This window comes from Anoplopoma fimbria, chromosome 8 (genome assembly GCF_027596085.1).
Source record: "Anoplopoma fimbria isolate UVic2021 breed Golden Eagle Sablefish chromosome 8, Afim_UVic_2022, whole genome shotgun sequence".
Taxonomy (NCBI): Eukaryota; Metazoa; Chordata; class Actinopteri; order Perciformes; family Anoplopomatidae; genus Anoplopoma; species Anoplopoma fimbria.
The window spans coordinates 18,715,091-18,737,192 of NC_072456.1; the positions used below are offsets into that span (position 1 = coordinate 18,715,091).

Consider the following 22,102-nt stretch of genomic DNA (forward strand, 5'->3'; position numbering starts at 1 on the left):
GTTACTGAGGCTGTTCTGCAGGGCCATGGGACTGCAGGTGTCTGCGTCATTTCACAGGTAACCTACATCATATTTCCCCAGTACTCCAGCTGCGCATAGAGACGAGGCACGCTGCTGAGGGACTCGTTGGAAATCATTCTGCTGCCACAGCAAAACCATAGTTCGACCTGTTCCTCTGTCTTTGTTCTGCCTGGGACCTAAAACTGTCAGATTCTCAAGCAGAAAATAAAAATAGGAACACGGTGACCTAATACTTAACTCCCGCGAACAGGATTTTGTATGTGTATTTTGTCTTTTCATAGCGATTTGAAATAGGAGAACGTCAGCCAGCCTTAAACAATCTGCAGATTTTAGACATATACACCAAACAGTAGCCCGAAACCAGAGTCAAATGCCAGAGTGGTTGGTATTGCTTACATAAAGTATATTCTACAGCCACCAATTTGGGTGTTATTTCCCACACTTATCGTGATTCATCAAACAGTTGTGACAAACCAAATAGTTTCCCAGTTATTCTACAGAACGCCCAATCTATTTGACCCTGAAATACACACAAGATAAGATAGAAACTAGACAGAGGAGTTGAGAGTCTATCACAAAGTTGCTTTTACTATCGACAATGCAAAAACAGCCCACACACCCTCTGAAGTCAGCAGCTAAAAATAAAATGCTCATATGTAGCTGACCACAAGACTGCTAAGACATCTATGCAAAAACAAGCCAATGCAATCCCATTACCATTCTACGTCCCACCACTTCATTATTGTCGCCTTTAAAAAGCATTTGACATTTTTATGAACCGTCTTGCTGGCTGCAGATGTGGCGTCACAGGAGAGAGCAGCTTTCTTGATAGGCGTTGTATGAAGAAAACAACAACAGTTAAAACAGCAGAGACATACATTTAAGAAAAACACAGACATACTATGATAAGCAGTAGGACAGCTCTGTGGACTGTTACACACAACGATTAGCTGAGATAAGACTTATTTGAAGTGTTATCTGTGCAGAAATTAATAATCATAACACACATTGCACAATTTAGTGCTTCAAAATAGACGCATTAAAGCTGAATACTTAGGAACCCCTCAAATCGCCTCTAGAGTTTCCTCAGAGAAATATTGGCACAGCCATGATTGTGGCAATTATCTTTTCATCTGCAGTTTCACACAATTGCTTCCACCAGGATGTGTAGACCAATTACAACTCAAGGCTGAGCTGGAGATGTAATTGGTCTTCCTTCCCCCAACCCCCTTCTTCTCTACAACCACTGTCAGCTTTGCTGCGGGGCTTGAAGAGTACAACCATTAGCAGGGGCCATATGGCCTTTTTCTTTCAAAGATGGCAGTGACTCGTACTATGGACTGCCTAAGTGTTTAGAATCACTTTGAGGAGGTAGGGGATAAACTGTCTGTGCAGTTTATTATTTGTCACATCATTTGTCTGGTTTTTTTTGTCGGAATTTCCAGTTTCCAATCATTTGAAGATGTTCGGAAAGGTCTTTAAAGTGAATATTTAAGCGAAAGTTAATATTAAAGCTCCAGTTCAGATGCCATTCATACACTATGTGCTCATATCTGAACAAAATCGGTATTCGGTTAAATCTCATCCCTTTTATGTTTCTAAATAGTAACTATAATTAAAATTGTGAGACAGGAAGCCGTTTAATAAATGGAGATTTGACTCTTAAGATGGAAGCATTTCAATAAATGGAGATTTGACTGGTAAGATTTCTCTGAGGGATTGGGGTGGTAATTAGATTTGGAGTATGACAGATGGGAACCTTGACTGTATTGAATATGCTGATGCCTGATCCACAGCATAGTGTTGTTGGCAGGCTGGACAGGACCAGTGGGCTTACAGATGCTACACACACACACACACACACACGCACACACACACGCACGCACCCTGTGTCACTATATCCATTTCAGCCGATATTGTTACGTCGTATATCGTTATCGTTTAAACAGAATGATTCTAATATGCTCGTAAAAGTAATATTAAATAGCTCTATTACGTACTATTGCATTTTGACAATAAATACAATAGACATTTGCTGTCAAATATGTTGCAAAGCCTAAATTAAATGTAATCTACATTCTGTTCAATGTCACTTCCAGAGTTTGGTCTTGAAGAATTAATTTGAAAGGCTGTCTGGTTGCGCTCATCTTTTTAATGAGGTGTCTTTTTAATGAGATGTCACTTGCATTTATATTCCACGCAGGAGCTTTGTAGTTCAAAGATGAACTGTGGAGAGAAAAACATCTAATGAAGACTGGGTCCTGGGTGTTTTATGGTTATTTGTATAATGATATCTCCATTATTATTACTCTGGGGTAAAGAAATGATTGCTTATTTTCAAATTGAGTGTTTTCAGCAGAGAAATTAAACTAAAACTTTAAAGAATATATATATGATGGTTTAAATAGACTGTACAACAGTCACTTGCTTGGGAAACTACCCTCAAACTGAAAACAAAAATGAGTGAAGGAAGGTTAATTCCATGCATTATAGGTTGATGCCCCACCTACTTGTTTACCAGGGTTACATCACATTTGCTCTTTAGACTCACAGCTTATATCAAGCCATTCCTGAAGGCCTGGTTCACGACATGTGGCTTATTAAGAAACAGAACGACGTGGATGCATTATTTTACAATCGGGAAATGACTTGGTAGAACTCCAACCGTTCAGACCAAAGTAAATCAGAGAAATGGAAAAAGGGAAATGGGGAGGGAGAGGAACTTCCAAGTGAAGTGCACATGTTATGTTCCTAGGGGTGATTTTTCCACCACCCAAACGTTAGCCATGACGCGAGAGCTTGGTCCTGCAGCTTGTGTGGAAGAGTGTGTTACTGTATGGAAGAAACGGCTACAACACTATCAATTCAGTGTCTTAATGTGATTCTGAATACATTTGCCATGATTGTAAACACTGTGATATCAATTTAAAGCCTATCTCCCAGGACTGAATGTTCAACGCTGCATTGACAAGGTGGCAGTAGTTTCACATGATTACAGACATAAACAAGGGGTGGGCGCTATTAATATTAGTGTGCAATGACAGGAAAAGCAAGTAGAGGCAGCCACTGCTGATATTACTCAGCCAGAAAGTCAGTAAGTTCAGAAGTAGTTGGTTAGCTGCAATGCACGCGTTTAGTCTGTGAAAAAAAGGACATGTCACCTTTATTGTGACATAATTATAAAAAGGCCCCCAGACTGCACCTATCCCATGTCACGATGACATCACTCCATCAACATGCACTATGCACCAGCACTAAACAGATGTGTTGCTGTATTCTACTATTTCACCTACAGTACCAGTCAAAAGTTTGGACACACCTTCTCATTCAACTACTTTGAAGAATCTAAAATATAAAACATATTCTGGTTTGTTGAGCATTTGTTTGTTTACCACATAATTCCATATGTGTTCCTTTCATAGTCTTCAATATTAATCTACAATGTAGAAAAAAAATAAAAAAAGAAAGAAAGAAAAACCATTGAATGAGATGGTGTGTCCAGACTTTTGACTGCTACTGTACCAATCATGCAATCATGGCTGAAATGTACTGTCGCCATAAATTGTGCACCACCGTGGAGGGCACATAATAACAGTTATGATACACTGGTAATTTGGATAAACTGCAGTTGCCCTCTTCTAGATGATTCTGGTTTAGATTGTATGTATGCCGATGACTCAAGGGTCTGCAAAAAAAAAAAAAAAAAAAACTCAACACAGGAAATCCAAGTGGGTCTTGATGACCCCCAACCAAACAAACCAGCCACTGACATGTAGGTTAGTCACATCATCCACCAGGCCTGGGCACATTGCACTGCAACAAGTCAGCCTACATTCTCAGCTCTCTCTCTCTCTCTCTCTCTCTCTCTCTCTCACACACACACACACACACACACACACACACACACACACACACACTAACTTAAATAGATGCAACTTCTGTGGCACCAACCAGACAGGCGACATGTTGTCACCAACAAGTATCATTACACACATAACCTTAAACAAAAGCAGAACAAAATATGTAAACAAATGAATGATATTTGACATATACAGATCAAGCTCGTCCAAAGCCAAATGCACAGTCAGGGGAGCATTCGTCGTAAGGTTACCTTTACCGGCTGATTGTCTCATTGTCTTGGTGTAATCCTTGATTGCATTCCCGGTGGTCAAAACAATAAATGATAACCAGGTCGCAGGTTTTTCAGTGACTGGTTTTTGTGTTTCTCCTCTCGAAGACTCACTTGGATCAAGCAGGCTAACAGCGGCGGAGAGACAGACAGACAAAGCGTGAGAGTTGAGTCAGTTTGAAGGTTTCAAATCCGGGTCACGTTGGTGAGAAAATGAACCGATCAGAAAAAAACTGTCCTTATATGTAACAAAGAGGGTCAGTCTGTGAGACAGAAACAGGTCCAGAAGTCCACTCTTTCCTGACACACTGTGTGGTTCACGGACAGGCTAACCAGCTAGCCTGTCGCTACTTCCTTTCTCTCTGCCTAAATAACAGAAGCAGCCTGGGCGGTGAGAGAGAGAAAAAAAAAAAAAAAAAAAGTTGAGGAAAAAAAGGCACAAGCCAGATTCTCTACAATGAAGGCGCCCTGTTGCTTTTTCACATCTACGGGAGAACAGCGCCCTCTGCCGGATGACGGCGGTGGTACCAGCAGTAACAGCAGGGCCACACAGGCTCCAGGGACGGCGAGTCGATGGGGTCAGATACACACGGACACGTCATTTGATCTTTAGTAGATACGAATGGCAGCCGGGTTTTATTTAAAAAATGTTTATAAGCTCAAGAATCCTTAAAAACATTTTTTTTAAAAAGAAATATATATAATTTTTCAAGAATCCTTAAAAAAATATATATATATATATATATATATATATATATATAAAAATATATATATATATATCGGATTCTTGAGCTTATAAACATTTTAAAATAAAACCCGGCTGCCATTCGTATCTACGTTCGTAGTTTTTTTTTTTTAATTTTTAAGGATTCTTGAAAATTATATATATATATTTTATAAAGAAAAAAAAAATAATAATATATATATATATATATATATATAAAAAAATATATATATATTTTTTATTCTTGAAAAAAAAAAATATTTATTCTTGAAAGAAAATATATATATTTATTTAAATGACGTGTCTGTGAGTATCTAACTAGCGTTACATCGATTTGCCGTCCCTGGAGCCTTTGTGCCCCTGGTACCACCGCCGTAATCCGGCAGAGGGCGCTGTTCTTTCGTAAATGTTAACGAGCAACAGGGCGCTATATATATATAATGGATATATATATATAGAAGCGATATATATATATATATATAAAATATATATATATATATATGGGGGACTAAATATTGAAATTATAAAATATATATATGGGGGACTAAATATTGACTTTTCACCAGTGGGGGACTAAATATTGACTTTTCACCGGTGATGTTTTGTTTCCTCCAAGCATGAGGTCAATGTAACTCATTTTTCAGCTAGTCTACACTTTTGAACATAATGTTTCTTTAATATTGTACCAATTCATTAAAACACACAAGGTCTTACTCTTGATCATAGTAATGGTAATTGTTTTCTGATTTGTACTCACCGTGGTTAGATTTATGTGTTTTATACAACACTGGTTTCCTAATTTGACCATCGCTTCTATAAAAACTTCAAGGACAAACTAGTGTCTTTACCTTTATTGGAAATGTTTAGCTCACTGCATACTTTTTTTTTAATGTGTAGGTGACCTTCCTCAATGTTCAAACAGTGAGTGAATTGTTATAATAGAATAAATGTATTTTGCATTAAGAAATTAAGAGTTCTCAAGTTCTCAATATAAAATCAACAAAAAATATATTTAGTGGTGAAATTGGGATTTACAATTCAGTTTACAAAGAATATAAATTGTGATTTATTCCAATCTGTTGTTATGTTAAGGTGTGTCTGCCAGTCATATGTATTGGAATAACAATTTTGGGATATTTCATGATTTCAGTGTGCTTTTTAGCATCTTTAAGCGGTCTAACAGTGATGCGCCACGATTTCTTCTTGACAGGAAAATAACTGTAATACTGCTTTGTGGCCACCAGATGTTGACTGATCAGCACCATGCAACTAAGTATCTTTACCTCAAAGACTAAGTCAGACTCTAGCAACCACATCTGTAAGAAATAAGTTGATTAAGAAATTGCACTGATTGGCCAGATGGTGTCATAAAAAAGCTCTGAAACATAACATTGGAATTGCCATTTATTTTTTTCAGTCTCTTTGTGTCTGGTACCACCATCAAAGCATTTCTGTCCATAGATGTTGTGTCACACACATTTTTAACTGTCTCCATCATAGCACAATAGCATGATAGTAACCACCCCTACAATGGTACAGGGGTGGTGTATGCCATGCAGAGCCAACAGTCTGCAGGTTTTCATTCAAACTGGTTCCCTCTAGATCTTGTAGCCTCTTGTGGTTCCAGAAGGAGCCGCATGAAATTTAATAAAGTATTTTAAGAGATGTCACTTGAGTCACCATCAGTTGGAGCTTTAGACTACAAGAAAGCAAAAACAATCCAGATGTGTGGAGTTAGACTGAGGTGAGGTCACCAGACTCAAGAACAGAACAGTGGGCAGTTGAGTTGTGCTGTGTGTAATGTAGGCGGCAGGTTTTGATGAGGAACATAGAACGATATCTGTGGTTCTGTTACATCAATATTTATGCGTTTTTTTTTTTTTCCGTCATGAGTGCAGAAAATTATTTCACAGAAAATCTATAAATAAATATAAATTATATATAAAGTGCAAGCTTAAATCAGTGGAGTACTGTTAGGAATGCAAACATGTAAGTGCCTAAAGAATAAAAGCTGGGACTGGCTCTGCTTATCAGTTAAAAAAACACACACACACAGCAACACACACACACATACAGACACACACACATACACGCACACACACACACACACACACACACTTGTGGTTAATAGCCTACGCACATATTGTGGTAACAGGGCTGTTTGAAGTTTTATTTTCAAAGTAAGGGCGTTTTCAACAGTCGTGGGTGTTGTTTACACCTCTAGTTGCAGTCGCTGTGAATTGAATTGTGTTTGTTCCTTTTTCCCCAATTCATTTGCAGTGTTTTTTCCTTTTTCCTCATTTCATTTGCAATAACAAGCTCGTCACAGTATCTTTAGATTTACGTATAGGAACATCCTATATCAAAGTTCTTACTATATGGTTTGGTGATGCATGTCAATTTCTTTTTTTTTTACATCTCAGGACTAAAAAGGACAAGTTGTGTTAGAAATGAGATACTTTGGTTTCACGGGGAAGGCCCGTGAATGTCTTGCCCTTTACTGTTTCACGATGTAGGTTAATGTCTCACAGTTACGTTACCTTTGTAGGGTTTATGTCTTTATTTGCGCTCTCCTTTCTTGCATTTGAAATGAGAAACCATGCAAACTGGAGAACTGTTGAGTTAAACCACAGTTTTGTGATGGACGGATGATGACAGATGAAACCCACTTGCAATTTTTCACATCACTGAAAGAATCACATTTTCTATGAGCATGAAAAACAATATTTTGTGGGCATGACTTTAGTTTTATTTTCTCAAACATTTCTTTCGACCTTTATTCAGACAACACTAGCATGCTTTAGAAGCATTTGATAAATGTAGATGATAGTGCAGTGACACAATTAGAGCCTTCTTTGCTGAAAGCTTGAAATATAAAATCATAAGTCTTTGAACACTCCACTCTGAAGGGCAAATGTGTTCAGCCACGGGTCTGGCATCACTTTCTAGTGCTTGCAAGATGCCTCGTATGCTGGCTCTCAGTAAATTATGTGCTGATGGTTGACTTGAAAGTGTCATGGTCTCAATGCCACTGCCTGCCTTATTACATGTGGTTATGGTCTGCTGGTGTATGGTTGGAGGGTTTTCTGAAGTCAAGTGTGCCAGGCATGGAGGCAATGAGAAAATGGAGCGACCCCGAACCAACAACCACAGCTGTGTGATGAAACGTATGAAACCCTGAAGGGAGGGGCAACTTTCCATCCGATTGGTAGAGTTCCTGTTTTTCTTCTTTCTGCGAAAGATGTTGAGAAAAAACCTAATTTTAATTCTTTTGTAATAACCAAGCTTTGGCTTGGTGACCTGTGGTCTTGAAAGTGCAAGTGAGAGTAATGCAACAATTCTTTAAAACATATTGAGATATGATACATTTAAAAAATATATTTAAAACTCTCTGAGTTTGACATGTGTGTTTAAAGAGCCTTTCCTGTATAAGTCATCATAGGGCAGCTTGAGCAATATGATGTGTTGTTGTAGTAAAATCTGCATGGGGTCCTGGCAAAACGTAGTAATATTGATCCACCAGAAAAGTGTTGGAGGATTGTTAAATATCAGTAACAGTAAAACCGATTTTGTAAAATAGATGGAGGATGCTTGATTAACAATGGTGACTTCTTAGACTGTGGAATTGTATACTTGTACAGAGATTCTTTGTCTCTTTTCAAAGGGACTGCAATCTCTCTGTTGCATGTTGCGTGTGTGTGTGTGTGTGTGTGTGTGTGTGTGTGTGTGTGTGTGTGTGTGTGTGTGTGTGTGTGTGTGTGTGTGTGTGTGTGTGTGTGTGTGTGTGTGTGTGTGGTGTGTGTGTGTTCTGGGTGTGACTACCTAAACTTCTTTGGCTTACTTCCCCATCAAAAGTGTGCTGCAAAAATCTCCACTCTCACTCAGCATCACCACCAGCAGCCAGAGTAAGTACTCACTACTGCACAGCATTCACATCACTCTACATCTATGTTAATTACATGTAATGGATTGCATCAACATCCAATAGGATACAATTAGAATGCAATATAAAAGGTTGGGAACTGATTTTCTAATTTCTACTTAACTCTTGGGGTACAACATGAAGTAGTTGATGTGGAAATGGAAAAATAAGTTTTTACCCTGCTTTTATTTAAAACAATACAACCCTTGGAATTTTCTTTTCATTTTTCTTTAGTTGTTTTTGGTTCATTTATTTTGATTGATCAATATAGTAAAAAAAAAAAAAAAAAAAGTATGTTTTTGCCATATTTGCAATTATTCATCAATATTCTAATTATTATTATAGCCTGGTAATTTATTCAGTGTGGTTTGGGAACTTTATGAAAGCATTTTTCCAGCATTCTTGTAAGAAATGTGTGTTAATTTCCTTCACGTGGTGATTTAAATGCCCCCTGCAGCTGCTCGCTCGTCCTGTGTTAACCACAGCTAGGTGGGGTGTTATGGCACATGAGGGAGGCATTTAAATGATGCCTTTTAAATTGATCGAAACACCGTAATGAGGAAGCGCACAGTGCAGTCGTGAAAGCGAGGGGATTTTATCTTATTTTCCCCTAGATGTTGTATTGAAATTGTTCTCAATTCTTCTTCTTTTGTCTTCTCAGGTGTGTGTGTGTTGTGCACAGGCAGAGCTCCAGAGGTTAGAGTGTGATGATAGCCTGTTTGATAGCAGGAGTTCCACACTAATTCCCGTGCAGCTCGTACCAGCTCAGTTCAGCCTGTTCCCAATCCACATCCTCTGTTTTGTCCCAGAACATCTGCTGCTATGAGTGTCTTCTCCTCCCTCACCTCCTCCTCGTCTTGCCCCGAATTGTACCACTTACCCAGTTACCCCGGCAACGCCACCATATCAAACGCCACCACCGTAGCCAACGAGATCAACCATGTGATCCTGAGGCATTATAACCACACCGGCCGCCTGCAGAACAGGACTATCGCAAGCCCACATAACCACATCAGTGCCTCCATGGCCGTCTTCCTCTTCGTCAGTATTTTCATCATCCTGGAGAACCTCCTGGTGCTGGTGGCCGTCATCACCCGCATCCGCCACAGCCGGCGCTGGGTTTACGTCTGCATTGCCAACATCACACTCAGTGACCTCCTCACCGGCACTGCCTACCTGGTCAACATCTGTATGTCCGGCAGCCAGACGTTCCGCCTCACCCCGGCTCTGTGGCTCTTCAGGGAAGGGATGCTGTTTGTGGCCCTGGCTGCATCCATATTCAGCCTGTTGCTGATCGCCGTGGAGCGTTACACCACCATGATGAAGCCGCTGCCTCAAAAGTCAGCGAGGAAGACCTACTATAGGATCTACGGCCTGGTGGCTCTCTGCTGGATTTTGGCAATGGTGATTGGCTTTCTCCCCTTGATGGGCTGGAACTGTGTGTGCGGCCTGGACGGATGCTCCACCCTCCTCCCTCTCTACTCCAAGAGCTACATCTTTTTCTCTCTCATCATCTTCTTCCTCATCCTCCTGGCTATCGGCGTGCTCTACAGTGCCATCTACTGCCACGTACACAAGAGTGCACAGCTGGGCCCCCAGCGCAGTCGCAAACGCTCTTTGGATCTGCTTAAAACTGTGATCACCATAGTTGGGGTCTTCCTGCTGTGCTGGGGGCCACTGTTCCTGCTGTTGCTGGCGGATTTCTTCTGCGTCTCCCGCCAGTGTGCGCTGCTGTTCAGCGCTGACTTTTGCATCTCCCTGGCTGTCCTCAACTCCGGCCTGAACCCCATCATCTACGCCCTGGGCAGCGGTGATATGAGGAAGGCTATCGCTGAGCTGCTGTGCTGCTGCTGTCTGAAGGCCGGCCTGTGTCGCCCAGACACATTCATATCTAAGGAGACCAGCAGCACCTCGGAGAGCAGGAGGGACAGTTTGAGGAACAGTTTTAACAAGATCAGGAATCTGAGCGTGGCCTCCCCGCCCTCAACTCCAAACAAGCCTCGCAGGGCACCCAAAAAGTACAGGCTGAGCTCCACCACCAGCTGCCTGTCAGTTTCAAGCGGTTAAACCACAATGTGCTCCCCTCCCAAGTAAACAAGACTTGTGTGCACTGATACACATCTAACCGTTTCCTCTGAGTTTTGGTTTGACTGTTCAGCGCTTTGCCTGGAGGCACTTGCACTGATGATGATAACAGAATTTGACATAACCTGTTGAAAATATGAACTGATCCTCGCAATGATAAGCATTTTATTTTTGCTCATATTTGTGAGTCATTTGACACACTTTATTGATCTGTAGTTGCACTGTATCGGGCATCAGAGCTGGAAAGACACCACAGACACCAGACACCACAACTCTGGTACGCTGTAAATACAGAGAGCTTTGAATTCCTCATTACTGTGCTTATAAGAGTAATGAATCATACATGATGTTCTAAATGCAAAGCTTTTTATACCCCAAATAACTCATTTGAGGAGGAAGTGATGAAATTTATGTTGGATTTTCTTTATTATTAAGAGTTAGCATGGAAATGTAAAATGTGTATGTATAAACTTGTATTGCATTGCATTGTGTTGTAACATTTTGTGTAAGATGGATGTTTTACTTTGTGATGAAAATATAAATAAAGTTTATTTTTGTTTTATACATGAGTGCATGCTGTTTTCAGTAAGTATACTTCCTCTGCGTTCCTCTGGAGGGAGGCACATCATTGAAGCCCTGACTTTCTCCTGTGGATTGATCAGATGATTCAAAATGCTCTAAATGCTCCCATCCTGAAAATATACATTACAGTAACCTCAACAAATCATGGTTTTCTAAATCTATAATATCTACATTTAACATTTCCCAACACATTAAAATTACATATTTTAATCTCTGCCAAAAACAATATATTTTATCACTCATCAGTTTAATGTAGGCTTTGCAAAACAAGTATGAGTGAAAATATATTTTACTTAAGTTTTAAAGGCTTGTCTTTCCCTTGACTCCTCAAAAAGCCTTTTTTTTGCAGGATGCTCTCCCCTCCCTGCTTTTCTGACAGGATGACGGATTGAAGTTCAGTTCTGAGGAGGTGAGGGCTGGGACTGCAGCCCCAAGGGCATACACAGCCACGGCTAATTGATAAATGCATTATGACTGTCTGGCAGGGTAGATGGATGAGGTTTAGCAGATAGTATGCACCCGTAAATTATACAGGCTTCTGTACTGTACTCCTGCTACTGTATACTGTAACAGCTGGTTGAGTCTTGACGTGTTAAAGTTTTTTTCACAAAACAAAACTAATGATCTGCCTTTCTGCAAAGGCAGAGTATGCAAAATATTTTCTCTAGCAGATTCACTTCTTTTAACTTCATGAAACAGTCCCTGCAATAGATCATAGCCACAAGGCGTAGTCTCACCTCCTGTGATAAGCCAATACGTGTTGTTTACACTTTCAGAATTACGTGTTTGCTTTACTTTTTTCACACCTGAGCCCAGTTGTCATCACATCATATCGTACAGGAATAATCATTTACATCTTAAAGCCTGATTTCTCAATAACATTAAATTAGTAAAAGTTCAGAAGATTATTATCTATTTTACTCAGAATCTCAGCTATTTTGTTGTAGGGTGGAGTAGTTTGATCAGATTTGACTGACATCCGAAAGCCACCGACCAACTGTCATCAGATTCACACTCAAATGTTGCTGAATGCTGATTGGTGCTCAGGAGTGCGTGACATACCATTTTCAAACTACTGCAAACCCCAATCTCTCATGCAAAATATAAAAAAATAGAGTGTTCAGTAAGAAGCTGATAAAAAGATATGTTTAAATGACATGGCCCTTAAACCATATACAGTATGTATATGTGAATAAAAATGGCATGTCAAGAGAAGAGAGTTTGTTATTACTGAGAGACCATTAAAATCCTACATGTTTCATTTAGTGTAATTCCATTCAAAAATCATTAAATAACAACGTGGCAGCAGAAATTGATTAATGCATTATAACAGGATATGGCTGAAATTATTTATTATTACAAATTACAGTTGACTAATCAAACTGCTGATATGAGTCTGTGTGGTTTTTGTTGATGTTTGTATGGGCCTGTATTACTCATGTTTCCGGGACATTAATCTGTTTACACAGTTACATTGTAGGGACTCGCCTTCCTCTTGGGGACAAAATGTGCATCCTCATAACGTAAACCACACATTAAGGTTGAGAGTTTGGTTTAAGGTTAGAGGAAGGTGAGGATTAGGCAAGCAGCGATTATGGTAAAGGCTAGGGTAAGACTCCAGGAAATGAATGTAACTCAATGTAATGTCCTCTAAAGTGATGGGGACACATCGTGTGTGTGTGTGTGTGTGTGTGTGTGTGTGTGTGTGTGTGTGTGTGTGTGTGTGTGTGTGTGTGTGTGTGTGTGTGTGAGAGAGAGAAAGTGAGTCATGTTCACAAACCCATGTTGACAATGAAAGACATTAAGCAAGAGGGCAAGAAATATCCTTAATCCTTTTTTTTTCTCAGCCAGAATTTTGCAGCATTTTGTTGTAAATACCTCAAAGTGTCCCTGAAGACTGCAGCACTGAAGCCCCATTCTCTCTTAAAAGGTAAGCCTCTGTTCCATAAGCCTTCCCACAAGTGAATTTTCTAATATTTTCTAATTATCTTTTTCTTTTTCAAAAAGCTTAAACATGATACTGGGATTTTCTGTCCATTGTCTAATGAGTACTTAGTTTCTGATGTTCTAGCTAGCATACTGTAATTTCAGCGCTTTGTTGTGTTTGCCATTCAGATAAAACAGCTAAATATCTTATTTAACAACACATGTCATGAGTTTTAGCAACTCGCCTTAAAGCCTAAGTTTTTTTAACATAACTATGGACATAAAAACACAAAAATCACAATACAAGAAAGATGAAATCATACTGCAGCAATAACAGAGCAGAATAGAAACTAGTAAGGAAAAGATGGAACTTCAGCTCTACATTGTATATCTATGCAATTAATGAAAAAAACAGCTTGCTTATCAATCTATCAAAACATCTTCTGACATTTTACACGGTCCTGGCAGTCTGTTACGCACACATTCCTCTCCTGACGTGTGTGAGCTGCACGGGCTCGTCAGTGACGACCGAAGGAAGGAAATGAGGCGTTGAGGTGAGAAAGGAAGAACTTTGCTTTTATACTTTTTTACCTGAAACGGCCGCCCACGCAGCGGCTGAGGGGATTGTGCAGTAAGAGCAGGATAAGGACACATTTAAAAACACACTAAATCACACTAATTTATCATCCATATAACTAGGTAATGGATTGCAAATGCATAACTCAGGTCCACACATACATTCTGTAGATTCAAATGCACTTACTTATTGACAAACATGCCCATAAACACACACGCACACACACACACACACACACATAAACTCTAAATCTGGTCTATGCAGTCGTTTATGAGGTTTCTCAGACTTAAGGATTGCTGAGGCCGGCTCTCCTCAAAAGCTTTTCCTGTTTTTTTGGTCGGGGAGGCAAACAAGTCATTGCTGGTTGTGTGTGTGTGTGTGTGTGTGTGTGTGTGTGTGTGTGTGTGTGTGTGTGTGTGTGTGTGTGTGTGTGTGTGTGTGTGTGTGTGTGTGTGTTTGTGTGAGTTCCCCTCTCATGAATTCCTGCATCTTCACAGTTAAGAGTAGGGGATAAGCTCCTCTCATCCTCGGTCCTGGCACGGCTCCAGGTCCGGTGCCTGATGAAAAAGCAACAGCAAATTCCAGGCTTTATTAGCTCTAGCATCAGAGACATTCGTTGTATCATATTTGACATGTCAGGGGCTGATCGGCAATCCACACTGCTCTCTCTCTCTCCCCTTCTCGGCTTACAACAACACGGCCTTTTCTCTACTCTAAATGAGGTAAGATGGGTTAATGATGGTTGCGTGCAGACGTGGCTATGCCCTCAATAATTACCTCGCTGGCTTTGCCTCCAGGTGTTCAGCAGACAGCTAATGATGTACTGTCTGAGGAGAGGGGAAAAGGCAGCGGGTGAGGCACAGTGAAGCTACACAGGGGGAGAGAGTGTGCCATCAGCACTACGACAACCATGTGGCACATGTGCTGCATAAAAAACTTCATGAAACATAACAGAAAAATATATATATATTTTTTTTTTAATTTGTAGTGAACCATCATGGATAAGAAATGTGTTTTTTCTCAGTTTGTTAAAACTGTAATCAGCCATGTGTTAAAGGGAAATTCCACTTTTTTAGATGCGGGGTCAATTTATTTTTAAAGGGATACTGCCTAAATCTCTCAAGAGTATCAAACACAACAACACTTGAAGTAGTGGTTTAACTTTGTACTCTTTCAAGGCAGGGGTCAACATGTTTTTTTATGGCAGTTATGAAGTGACCCAGTTTCTTGAAGTAAAAATACAGATCAAGATGTCCATAGAAACGTCTCTTAAACCTCCTCCTGCATCATAATCTACTTCTTTGTGATCCAACCATGTGCCCAAATATGGCTAAATGCACAGCTTCTGGTTTCAATACTCACACAGAAAACCTCTCAAGCAAGTGTGTGTATTGGTTTGCGAGCATTAGAGTGGATGCCAAAAGCAACACAATCCACAATAGGCTTTGACATCATCCTTTCTTTAAATTATTTTTGGGATATTCCAAAGCCATTTGTCCTTTTATTGGCCCCAAAAATCCCTGGTGCAATGGTGCTGCTAAAACCTGAAAAAGCAACATACAGTACAACAAAGGTGAGATACTTTGTCTCAGTCTTCATGGTTGAATAAGATGGATCCCAATCAGCTACACAGGACTTCAAACCATCCAAAGTGAAAGGTGAGGTTGAATTAAACAAAGCATAACAAACTATTTGGCAGACATTTTTATATAATTCCCCCATCATCTCCTCATAAAGGTCTATTGCATCAGCTCTTGAAAGGGTTTGTTTGGGATTTACAACATGATGATGCATTCAGAAAGAATGAAAGAACTGATCATGTGAGAACCAGTTCCAGTCAAGGCCTCAATCTAGCTCAGGCCACAGGATGCGTTAAATAAGGCAGTTTAACTTGATTAAAAATATATTGCCAAAGCATTTAGGTCACCCACTATGAAATCAACCACACTCAGATTGGAGTAAAATATTTCTATTTTGTTTTGACACAAATGTTTTCACTATGGCAACAGCACAGCTGAAGCTGCAGAAAATCAGCTCCAGGAATATGACCTAACTCCTAGTGACCACAGGCCAGAAATGCGAGGACCATCTTTGACTCTTCACAGAAGCTAAAGAGTACGTAACAAAGTGTTTGTAAGCTCCATAACTGAGTGTGAGTGACACCATGCTTAAAAGAAAACAGAGCAGAAGTGATGAAAGATATGAGACTGACTGATGTTGACACAGCTGATGTCAGAGCGATTATCAATCCTGTCTTGCTGACATGTTGTCATGCATACATAATAGGTCACATGGCAATGAAGAACTGTAAGAGCCTGTGACATTTAGTCTTCTTTCTTTACATACAACTTACGGAAAAGTGGAGGACATACATGTCAGAATGTTAAAGATTTTCCACTTGGTTTTTACTACATGAGAACATTTGCATAATCTGTGACCTTGATGTCACCCCACAAGCTTTATTTAAGTGAACATGTGTTGTTTTATTTGTATATAGCTAACCATATGTCAGTGTGTGTATATATGTGTACACGTGCTTGTGCACCTGTGTACTCATGGAGCTACAGTAAATGTGTTCCCACGGTGATATGTAGCAGACGGTCACAGCCAGGTGTCCGCTGGGTCAGACAGGCGTTATCTGGTCTTTCTCATTCACACACATGGGATGATTTCATGAACTGTCAGCTTCAGGGAAATACCTTTTTATGTAACCTAGCGACTCCCTCCCTGAGAAAGCCTCCACAAGAAGAATATCCAGTTCATTTGGCTACGTTTAGGTGTCCCATTCCACTCACAGACGTGAGTACTGTTAGACCCAATCAATCAAAGTGTTTGCTATTTTCCTGCAAACTGACATCATGCTCTCGCCAACAAGGAGAACAAAAGACCAGGAAAGGGCGTTGACTCGCTGCATGTCCAAACGAACTAATCGCATACAAGACCTTTTTCTTCTTCATGTGTTTGTTTTTGTCAACTGCACGCTGCTGAGAAATCTGGTCTGATGAACACCAACGCCCTCTTCTTCTCTGGTGCTTGTGGATCTTATTTATGTTCTATGTACTTTCAAATCAGTAGTTTAAAGTTATGCATGTCTCTATAGTTATGCATAAACATGTACCAAACATGTTTGTAATTCCATATATCCTCAGCAGATCTCTGAACTGGAGATACACAGTAGGAGAACAGCTGAAGAAAAATGAAAAAGGAGCAGAGAAGAAGGCTAGACGAATTCTGTTCCTTAATTAAAAGGGAATGCAACGCCACGTTGCCTTTGGTCTGCATTTTTTTCCTCTGCATCTTCACAGAAGAGCCCGTTATGGGGAGATTTACTTTGATGCCAGTGTGAGTTCAAATCTACGCCATCTCCGGACCCAGCTGTTTCCTCTTTATCAGATTCTAGATAGTGGGACAGCGGATACAAAGGCCAGACGTTATGAGTTTTTAAAAAATTATGGAGGCAGTCAAAATTGCCACAAGCACATGAACTTTTTATTCCTCTTTCATTGTGAGCGTAGGAGACAATTACCACAGACAACAAGTTCTCTCTTGAGGGCTGGATGTTAGCCGTGTGCAGCGACTTTGCTCTCAACCTTGGATTTGTATGTGAGCAAGTTTTCTGTCTTTTCTTAATCCCCTCTCTCATTCTTGCTGTGCTTTGGCTGAGCACCGTGACCACTTAACTAATTGTGTTGTGAAAGATGTTCCAAGGGTGATGATTCAGCTTCGGTTTCCGAAAGTTTCTTAACTGAGGACGCAGGGTTTCTCTGCAGGGGATTCTTTAGAAACAAGACTAAGACTCTACAGCTGCAAGTGGCTCTGTAAGAATGTGGGCTGCTTAGGAACAGCTGTGCAATTAAATGCTAACATGCGTATGCTAACATGCTCACATGACAATATTAACATGCCAAAGTTTAGTAGGCTTAACATTTACCATGTTAGCGTGTTAGCATGCTAACGTTTGTTAATTAGCACTAACATTAAGTACAGTTAAGTCTGAGTGGGCATTACAGCAATTCATCCAATAGTTGTTGAGATAATTCACAGCCCCAAATGTGGTGCTAGAGGAAGAATTCAGGGGATCAACAAAGTCAGTGGGCTTCATCCTCTGGAGACAATTTCGGGTTTTGCAGAGCTTTAAACATGCAAGATGTTTCTTTTTTTAAAACCATAGGACAGAGCAAGACTAGCTGTTTCCCATGGTTCCCAGTCTTTGTGCTAAGATTAGCTAACCATCTCCTGGCTCCAGCTTGGTTTTGATTGAAACTACATGAGTGATATCATTCTTCTCATTTATCTTTGCCAAGAAAGCAAATAAACATTTGTCTTAAAATGTTAATATTTTCCTCTAAATGAGGGTTTGAAGGTGTTTATCACCATTTGTCACATATCAATACAATCTACTGTTTTTATGAACCAGCTCCATACAGTATTTCATAAATCCCAGCATTATGTGGGCACATTTGCTATGCCTGTGACAACAAATCTCTGACTAGATAATGACAATAACATTGAAACACTGAAAATATTGAGGTCTAACCTCTACGTACTCTTTATTCACATAATAAATCTTTTCCATGTGAGTCATCTGACTGAATGAAACACTGTCTCACAGTTTAAATCCTCCTTCCTCTACATATGAAATCAATAAAGCACACTCTTAGTCATTGTCAGTCCACCCTTTAAATCCTACACGACCTCACACATTTGAACCCTGTGTTTCAAAGCCCTGTCACTCTTCTTCTCTCACCGCTGAGATTACTCTTGAGGGGGTTTGGACTTCGAGGTTGTGGCGTGCTGGTTTGGAGGTCCTGTGATGCAGCAGCGGCCTCACCGCTGGCCTTGGTTTTTTCCATGAGGCCCGAGGAATGGAAGGAGCTGATGCTTTGTAGAACAGATGTTCCTGCTCAGCTCTAAACCAAATTACGCAGCCGAGCTCACAGCCATGGGCCAGAACCGCACGGATACTGATTGAATGGCAAAGGGGGCAACCAAAGCAGATCAGGCTCAATAAAGCAGCCACATCATGAAATCTGGTCAGCCTTTGAGGCCTGATGATAAAAGGGATATTGACATCGCTATGGAGACCAAAAAGAGAGCTTGAGGCTGTGGTCTGGGTACCCGTCTCCTGTTGTAGGGACACATGTATCTGTTTTCATGAGAACTCAGTATTGTCTATTGTCATGTTTTGGTATAAAACAGGAACCCTGCAACTGACTTAGACAACAAGCAAACACACTCATCAGTGAGGATTTTTCCCACTGAGCTCACACTAGTGCCCCAGAACATTTTGACCAGAATTCATACTGTAAACAGTCTCATTTTTTATTTTATTTTTATTTCATTATTTTATTTTAGCAGTTCAGCATTATTGTCTGTTAACTGTATTTTCCAAAATGAGGGTCACTTTCGTTAGCATTTCATAAGCTTAAAGCTATTTTTCAGGCAATCCAAAATTTGCCTAAGAAGTCAAATAATTTTATCAACTCATAAACATGCATATGTTTACATGTAAGGGAGTACATTAGCCACACTTAGCATAACACACATGATATCTGAATGAACTAAACATCAGACTGGCACATACAGGTACTATGCAAAATGTCAACCTTTAATCATATACATTTATTAGGTCCTGATTAATAAAAAAAGGGTTTCAGAATCCTAAAACCTCCAAATTGACCTCAATAAGTTTATTCAGCTGTGTTAATTGTCTACAATTAAAAAACATGTTTTCATCAGTTCTCAGCACCAGAAAGATAATCTCACATTATCTTGAGTTTAGTGTTTTGTAACACCTCGCCTTTTTGATGACCTTTTTATTCTTTGTCTCCACCTTAGTTATTTCCTGCTGTAACATGTTTCCCTCACAGGGATAAATTGTGTGATCTTATGATATTGAAAAAAACAAAACAATGCTAGAATTCTTTTTCGGCTCATTTAAACTTTATTTAATTAAATCGTGTTTGGATTTGTAATTAAATGAAACATTGGTTGCACCTGTAATCAAAATAAATTATGCTCCAAATCAAAGTAGTTAGAAATGTACTGACATTTAGAATAATGCACTTCATGCACCGTTGTCATCCACATTCAGGTAGATTAGAAGTTTACACAAATCATAGCTAACTTGACAGTGGTACCATTTTGCTGGAACATTGCCCTGGAGACAAAATCACACCGCTGACACAATGAAAAAAACATCTTGCTAACCTTTCTTTAAGGTAATCTCTTCAAGGTTTGAATGAAACATTCATCCGCAGAAATTCAAAGTAACAGAAACATAATTTTCAGTGGAGTTGGTGGGTAAGAGCAGATTCATCATGCTCGGTAATGAGCTTTCATCTCCCCCATGGGTATGAAATCTTCAAGATGATGCACTTTTCCTTGGTGGCTGCAAGTTCTGTAGAGTAGTGGAGAAGTAGCATTGCACACATTCCCAATCACTGATAATGGGGGCTGCTGGCTGACATCAATTACGCAGAGACAGCAGACATTTCCCTGGGATTACCTGACAAATAAACTCCAGTCTCAGTCAGGCCTTTGACAGCACAGAAAGGCAGAAAAGAAAAGCCAGAGAGAGAGAGAGACATGGGCAGAGTGTGAGACGAGTTTGCAGATTTTTTAGGGGAAAATGCTGAAATAAACATGAAGGCTGAGCACAACAACAAGATCGACGGCATCAGTATGTAACAGTATTCACACAACGGCTCCGGACGCCCGGGCCTACCTATCAAGCAAAAAATGGTAAATCTGCTCATGAAACATTCATATTTTGGCAAAGAAAGGGACAGCCATCTGAAACTCGAGCTGCGCCGCCCTTGCATACACTTCAGGGTTCAGTGCCGTCATCTGACAGGTTGGAGGGCTCGGGTTGGATTTTTCATCAAGGCCAATGACTCGAGGCAAACTTACCACAATGCTCTGTGGTGGTTGAGGTCAACTTAACACAAGAGCAATGCAAAGTGTTGAATCTAGGCCGTGCATGTTTAGTGGAAGTTGGTGAGGTTACAAGACCCATGAAGGCTTGCTGGGCTTAGAACTAATTTGACATTGTGACCAAACCATGGAGTTACAACTTCAAGGTCCTTTTTACAATAGACTTACATTATTATCATTTATTTGTATTTAAAATGGTGAATCAGCGTTATTTTAATCCTTAGCTCCAAAAAGTTGTAAAATTCTCTCATATCCGAATACATGGTTATTCTCTTTCGTACGCATATGAATGAGCCTGGGACTGAGCGGCTAGGAGGCGGGGTTAAAGGAAATGAAAGAGTGCTTGCACTCAAGCGGCCTCGCCTCCAACGCTGAATCCAGTTCTCTTTATGAGTCCAGCATGGGACGTACTGTGTCGATCCTGACTGTTAATGGACTCCACTCCTGTTCCTGCTGAACTGAGCCAGTTTTTAGGCAAAACACTGATACCAGTTCAGTAGGCACGGGAGGGCACAGCCCGAACATCGCTCCGTTTGAAAATGGATGCAAGGTGTTTTTTTAAGATCCAACAAAAAGGGTATCATGAAATGCAATATGCAGAGAACAACAAACACTATCTTAATGAATTTACCCCTTACACAGTACAGCAGCTGCAACTCCAGTCATGCTTTGTGGTCTTGCATGGTACTACTTACAACGATAACAGTGGCAGAATTACAACTCAGACGTCTTGATTATTTAAAAAAAGCATTGTTCTAGTATTGCAGTGTAGAGCTAGCTTGGTTAGTCCTAGCATTAGTTTATTTTGTTCTTTTTAGCTGTTTAGCTAAAAAAGGTTATGTGATAGTTTTTCCTCTTGTGTTTGGAAAAGCTACAAAAAGAGAGAAATCTCCAAAGTCTCTACATAATGAGTATTATATACTAATATACTTTTACTACAGCCACATGCACACCGCTTTAAACTCAAAACTTGACAGGCCTGCCGTGCCTAGCTACATTTGCTAAACTAAGAAAATCGCTGCTTGGGAAACCGTAAACTAGGTGCATGCAGGTTTTTCCTCCTACACAAAAGTCCAGGCTGCCGCGTGGCACCAACACTCTGGCAAACTCAGTCGGACATGAACTGGGCATGCCCCGACGGGTCTGACATTTAGCACCACATTCCTCAAATACAACCTGTGGCATTGTTAAGTCCACATT

General features: G+C 40.2%; 2 protein-coding genes across 2 annotated transcripts in view; one reads left to right on the forward strand and one right to left on the reverse strand.

The window, feature by feature from the left end:
• The window catches only part of LOC129094190 (unconventional myosin-IXb), a 56,102-nt gene extending 51,666 nt beyond the window's left edge, over window positions 1-4,436 (reverse strand). Inside the window, exon 1 of the mRNA XM_054602263.1 lies at window positions 4,133-4,436. The gene's annotated coding sequence lies outside the window, so the exon portion shown is untranslated. The remainder of the gene's footprint in view (window positions 1-4,132) is intronic.
• Window positions 4,437-8,693: 4,257 nt separating this feature from the next.
• s1pr4 (sphingosine-1-phosphate receptor 4) lies at window positions 8,694-11,423 on the forward strand. The gene is made up of 2 exons (XM_054603069.1): window positions 8,694-8,779; window positions 9,458-11,423. The coding sequence occupies exon 2, from the start codon at window positions 9,619-9,621 to the stop codon at window positions 10,861-10,863; it is 1,245 nt and encodes a 414-aa protein (XP_054459044.1). The 5' UTR covers window positions 8,694-8,779; window positions 9,458-9,618; the 3' UTR covers window positions 10,864-11,423.
• The last annotated feature ends 10,679 nt before the right edge of the window (window positions 11,424-22,102 follow it).

Coding starts and splice junctions, on each gene's coding strand:
- s1pr4 (XM_054603069.1), top strand. CDS start 9,619: ATGAGTGTCTTCTCCTCCCTCACCTCCTCCTCGTCTTGCCCCGAATTG.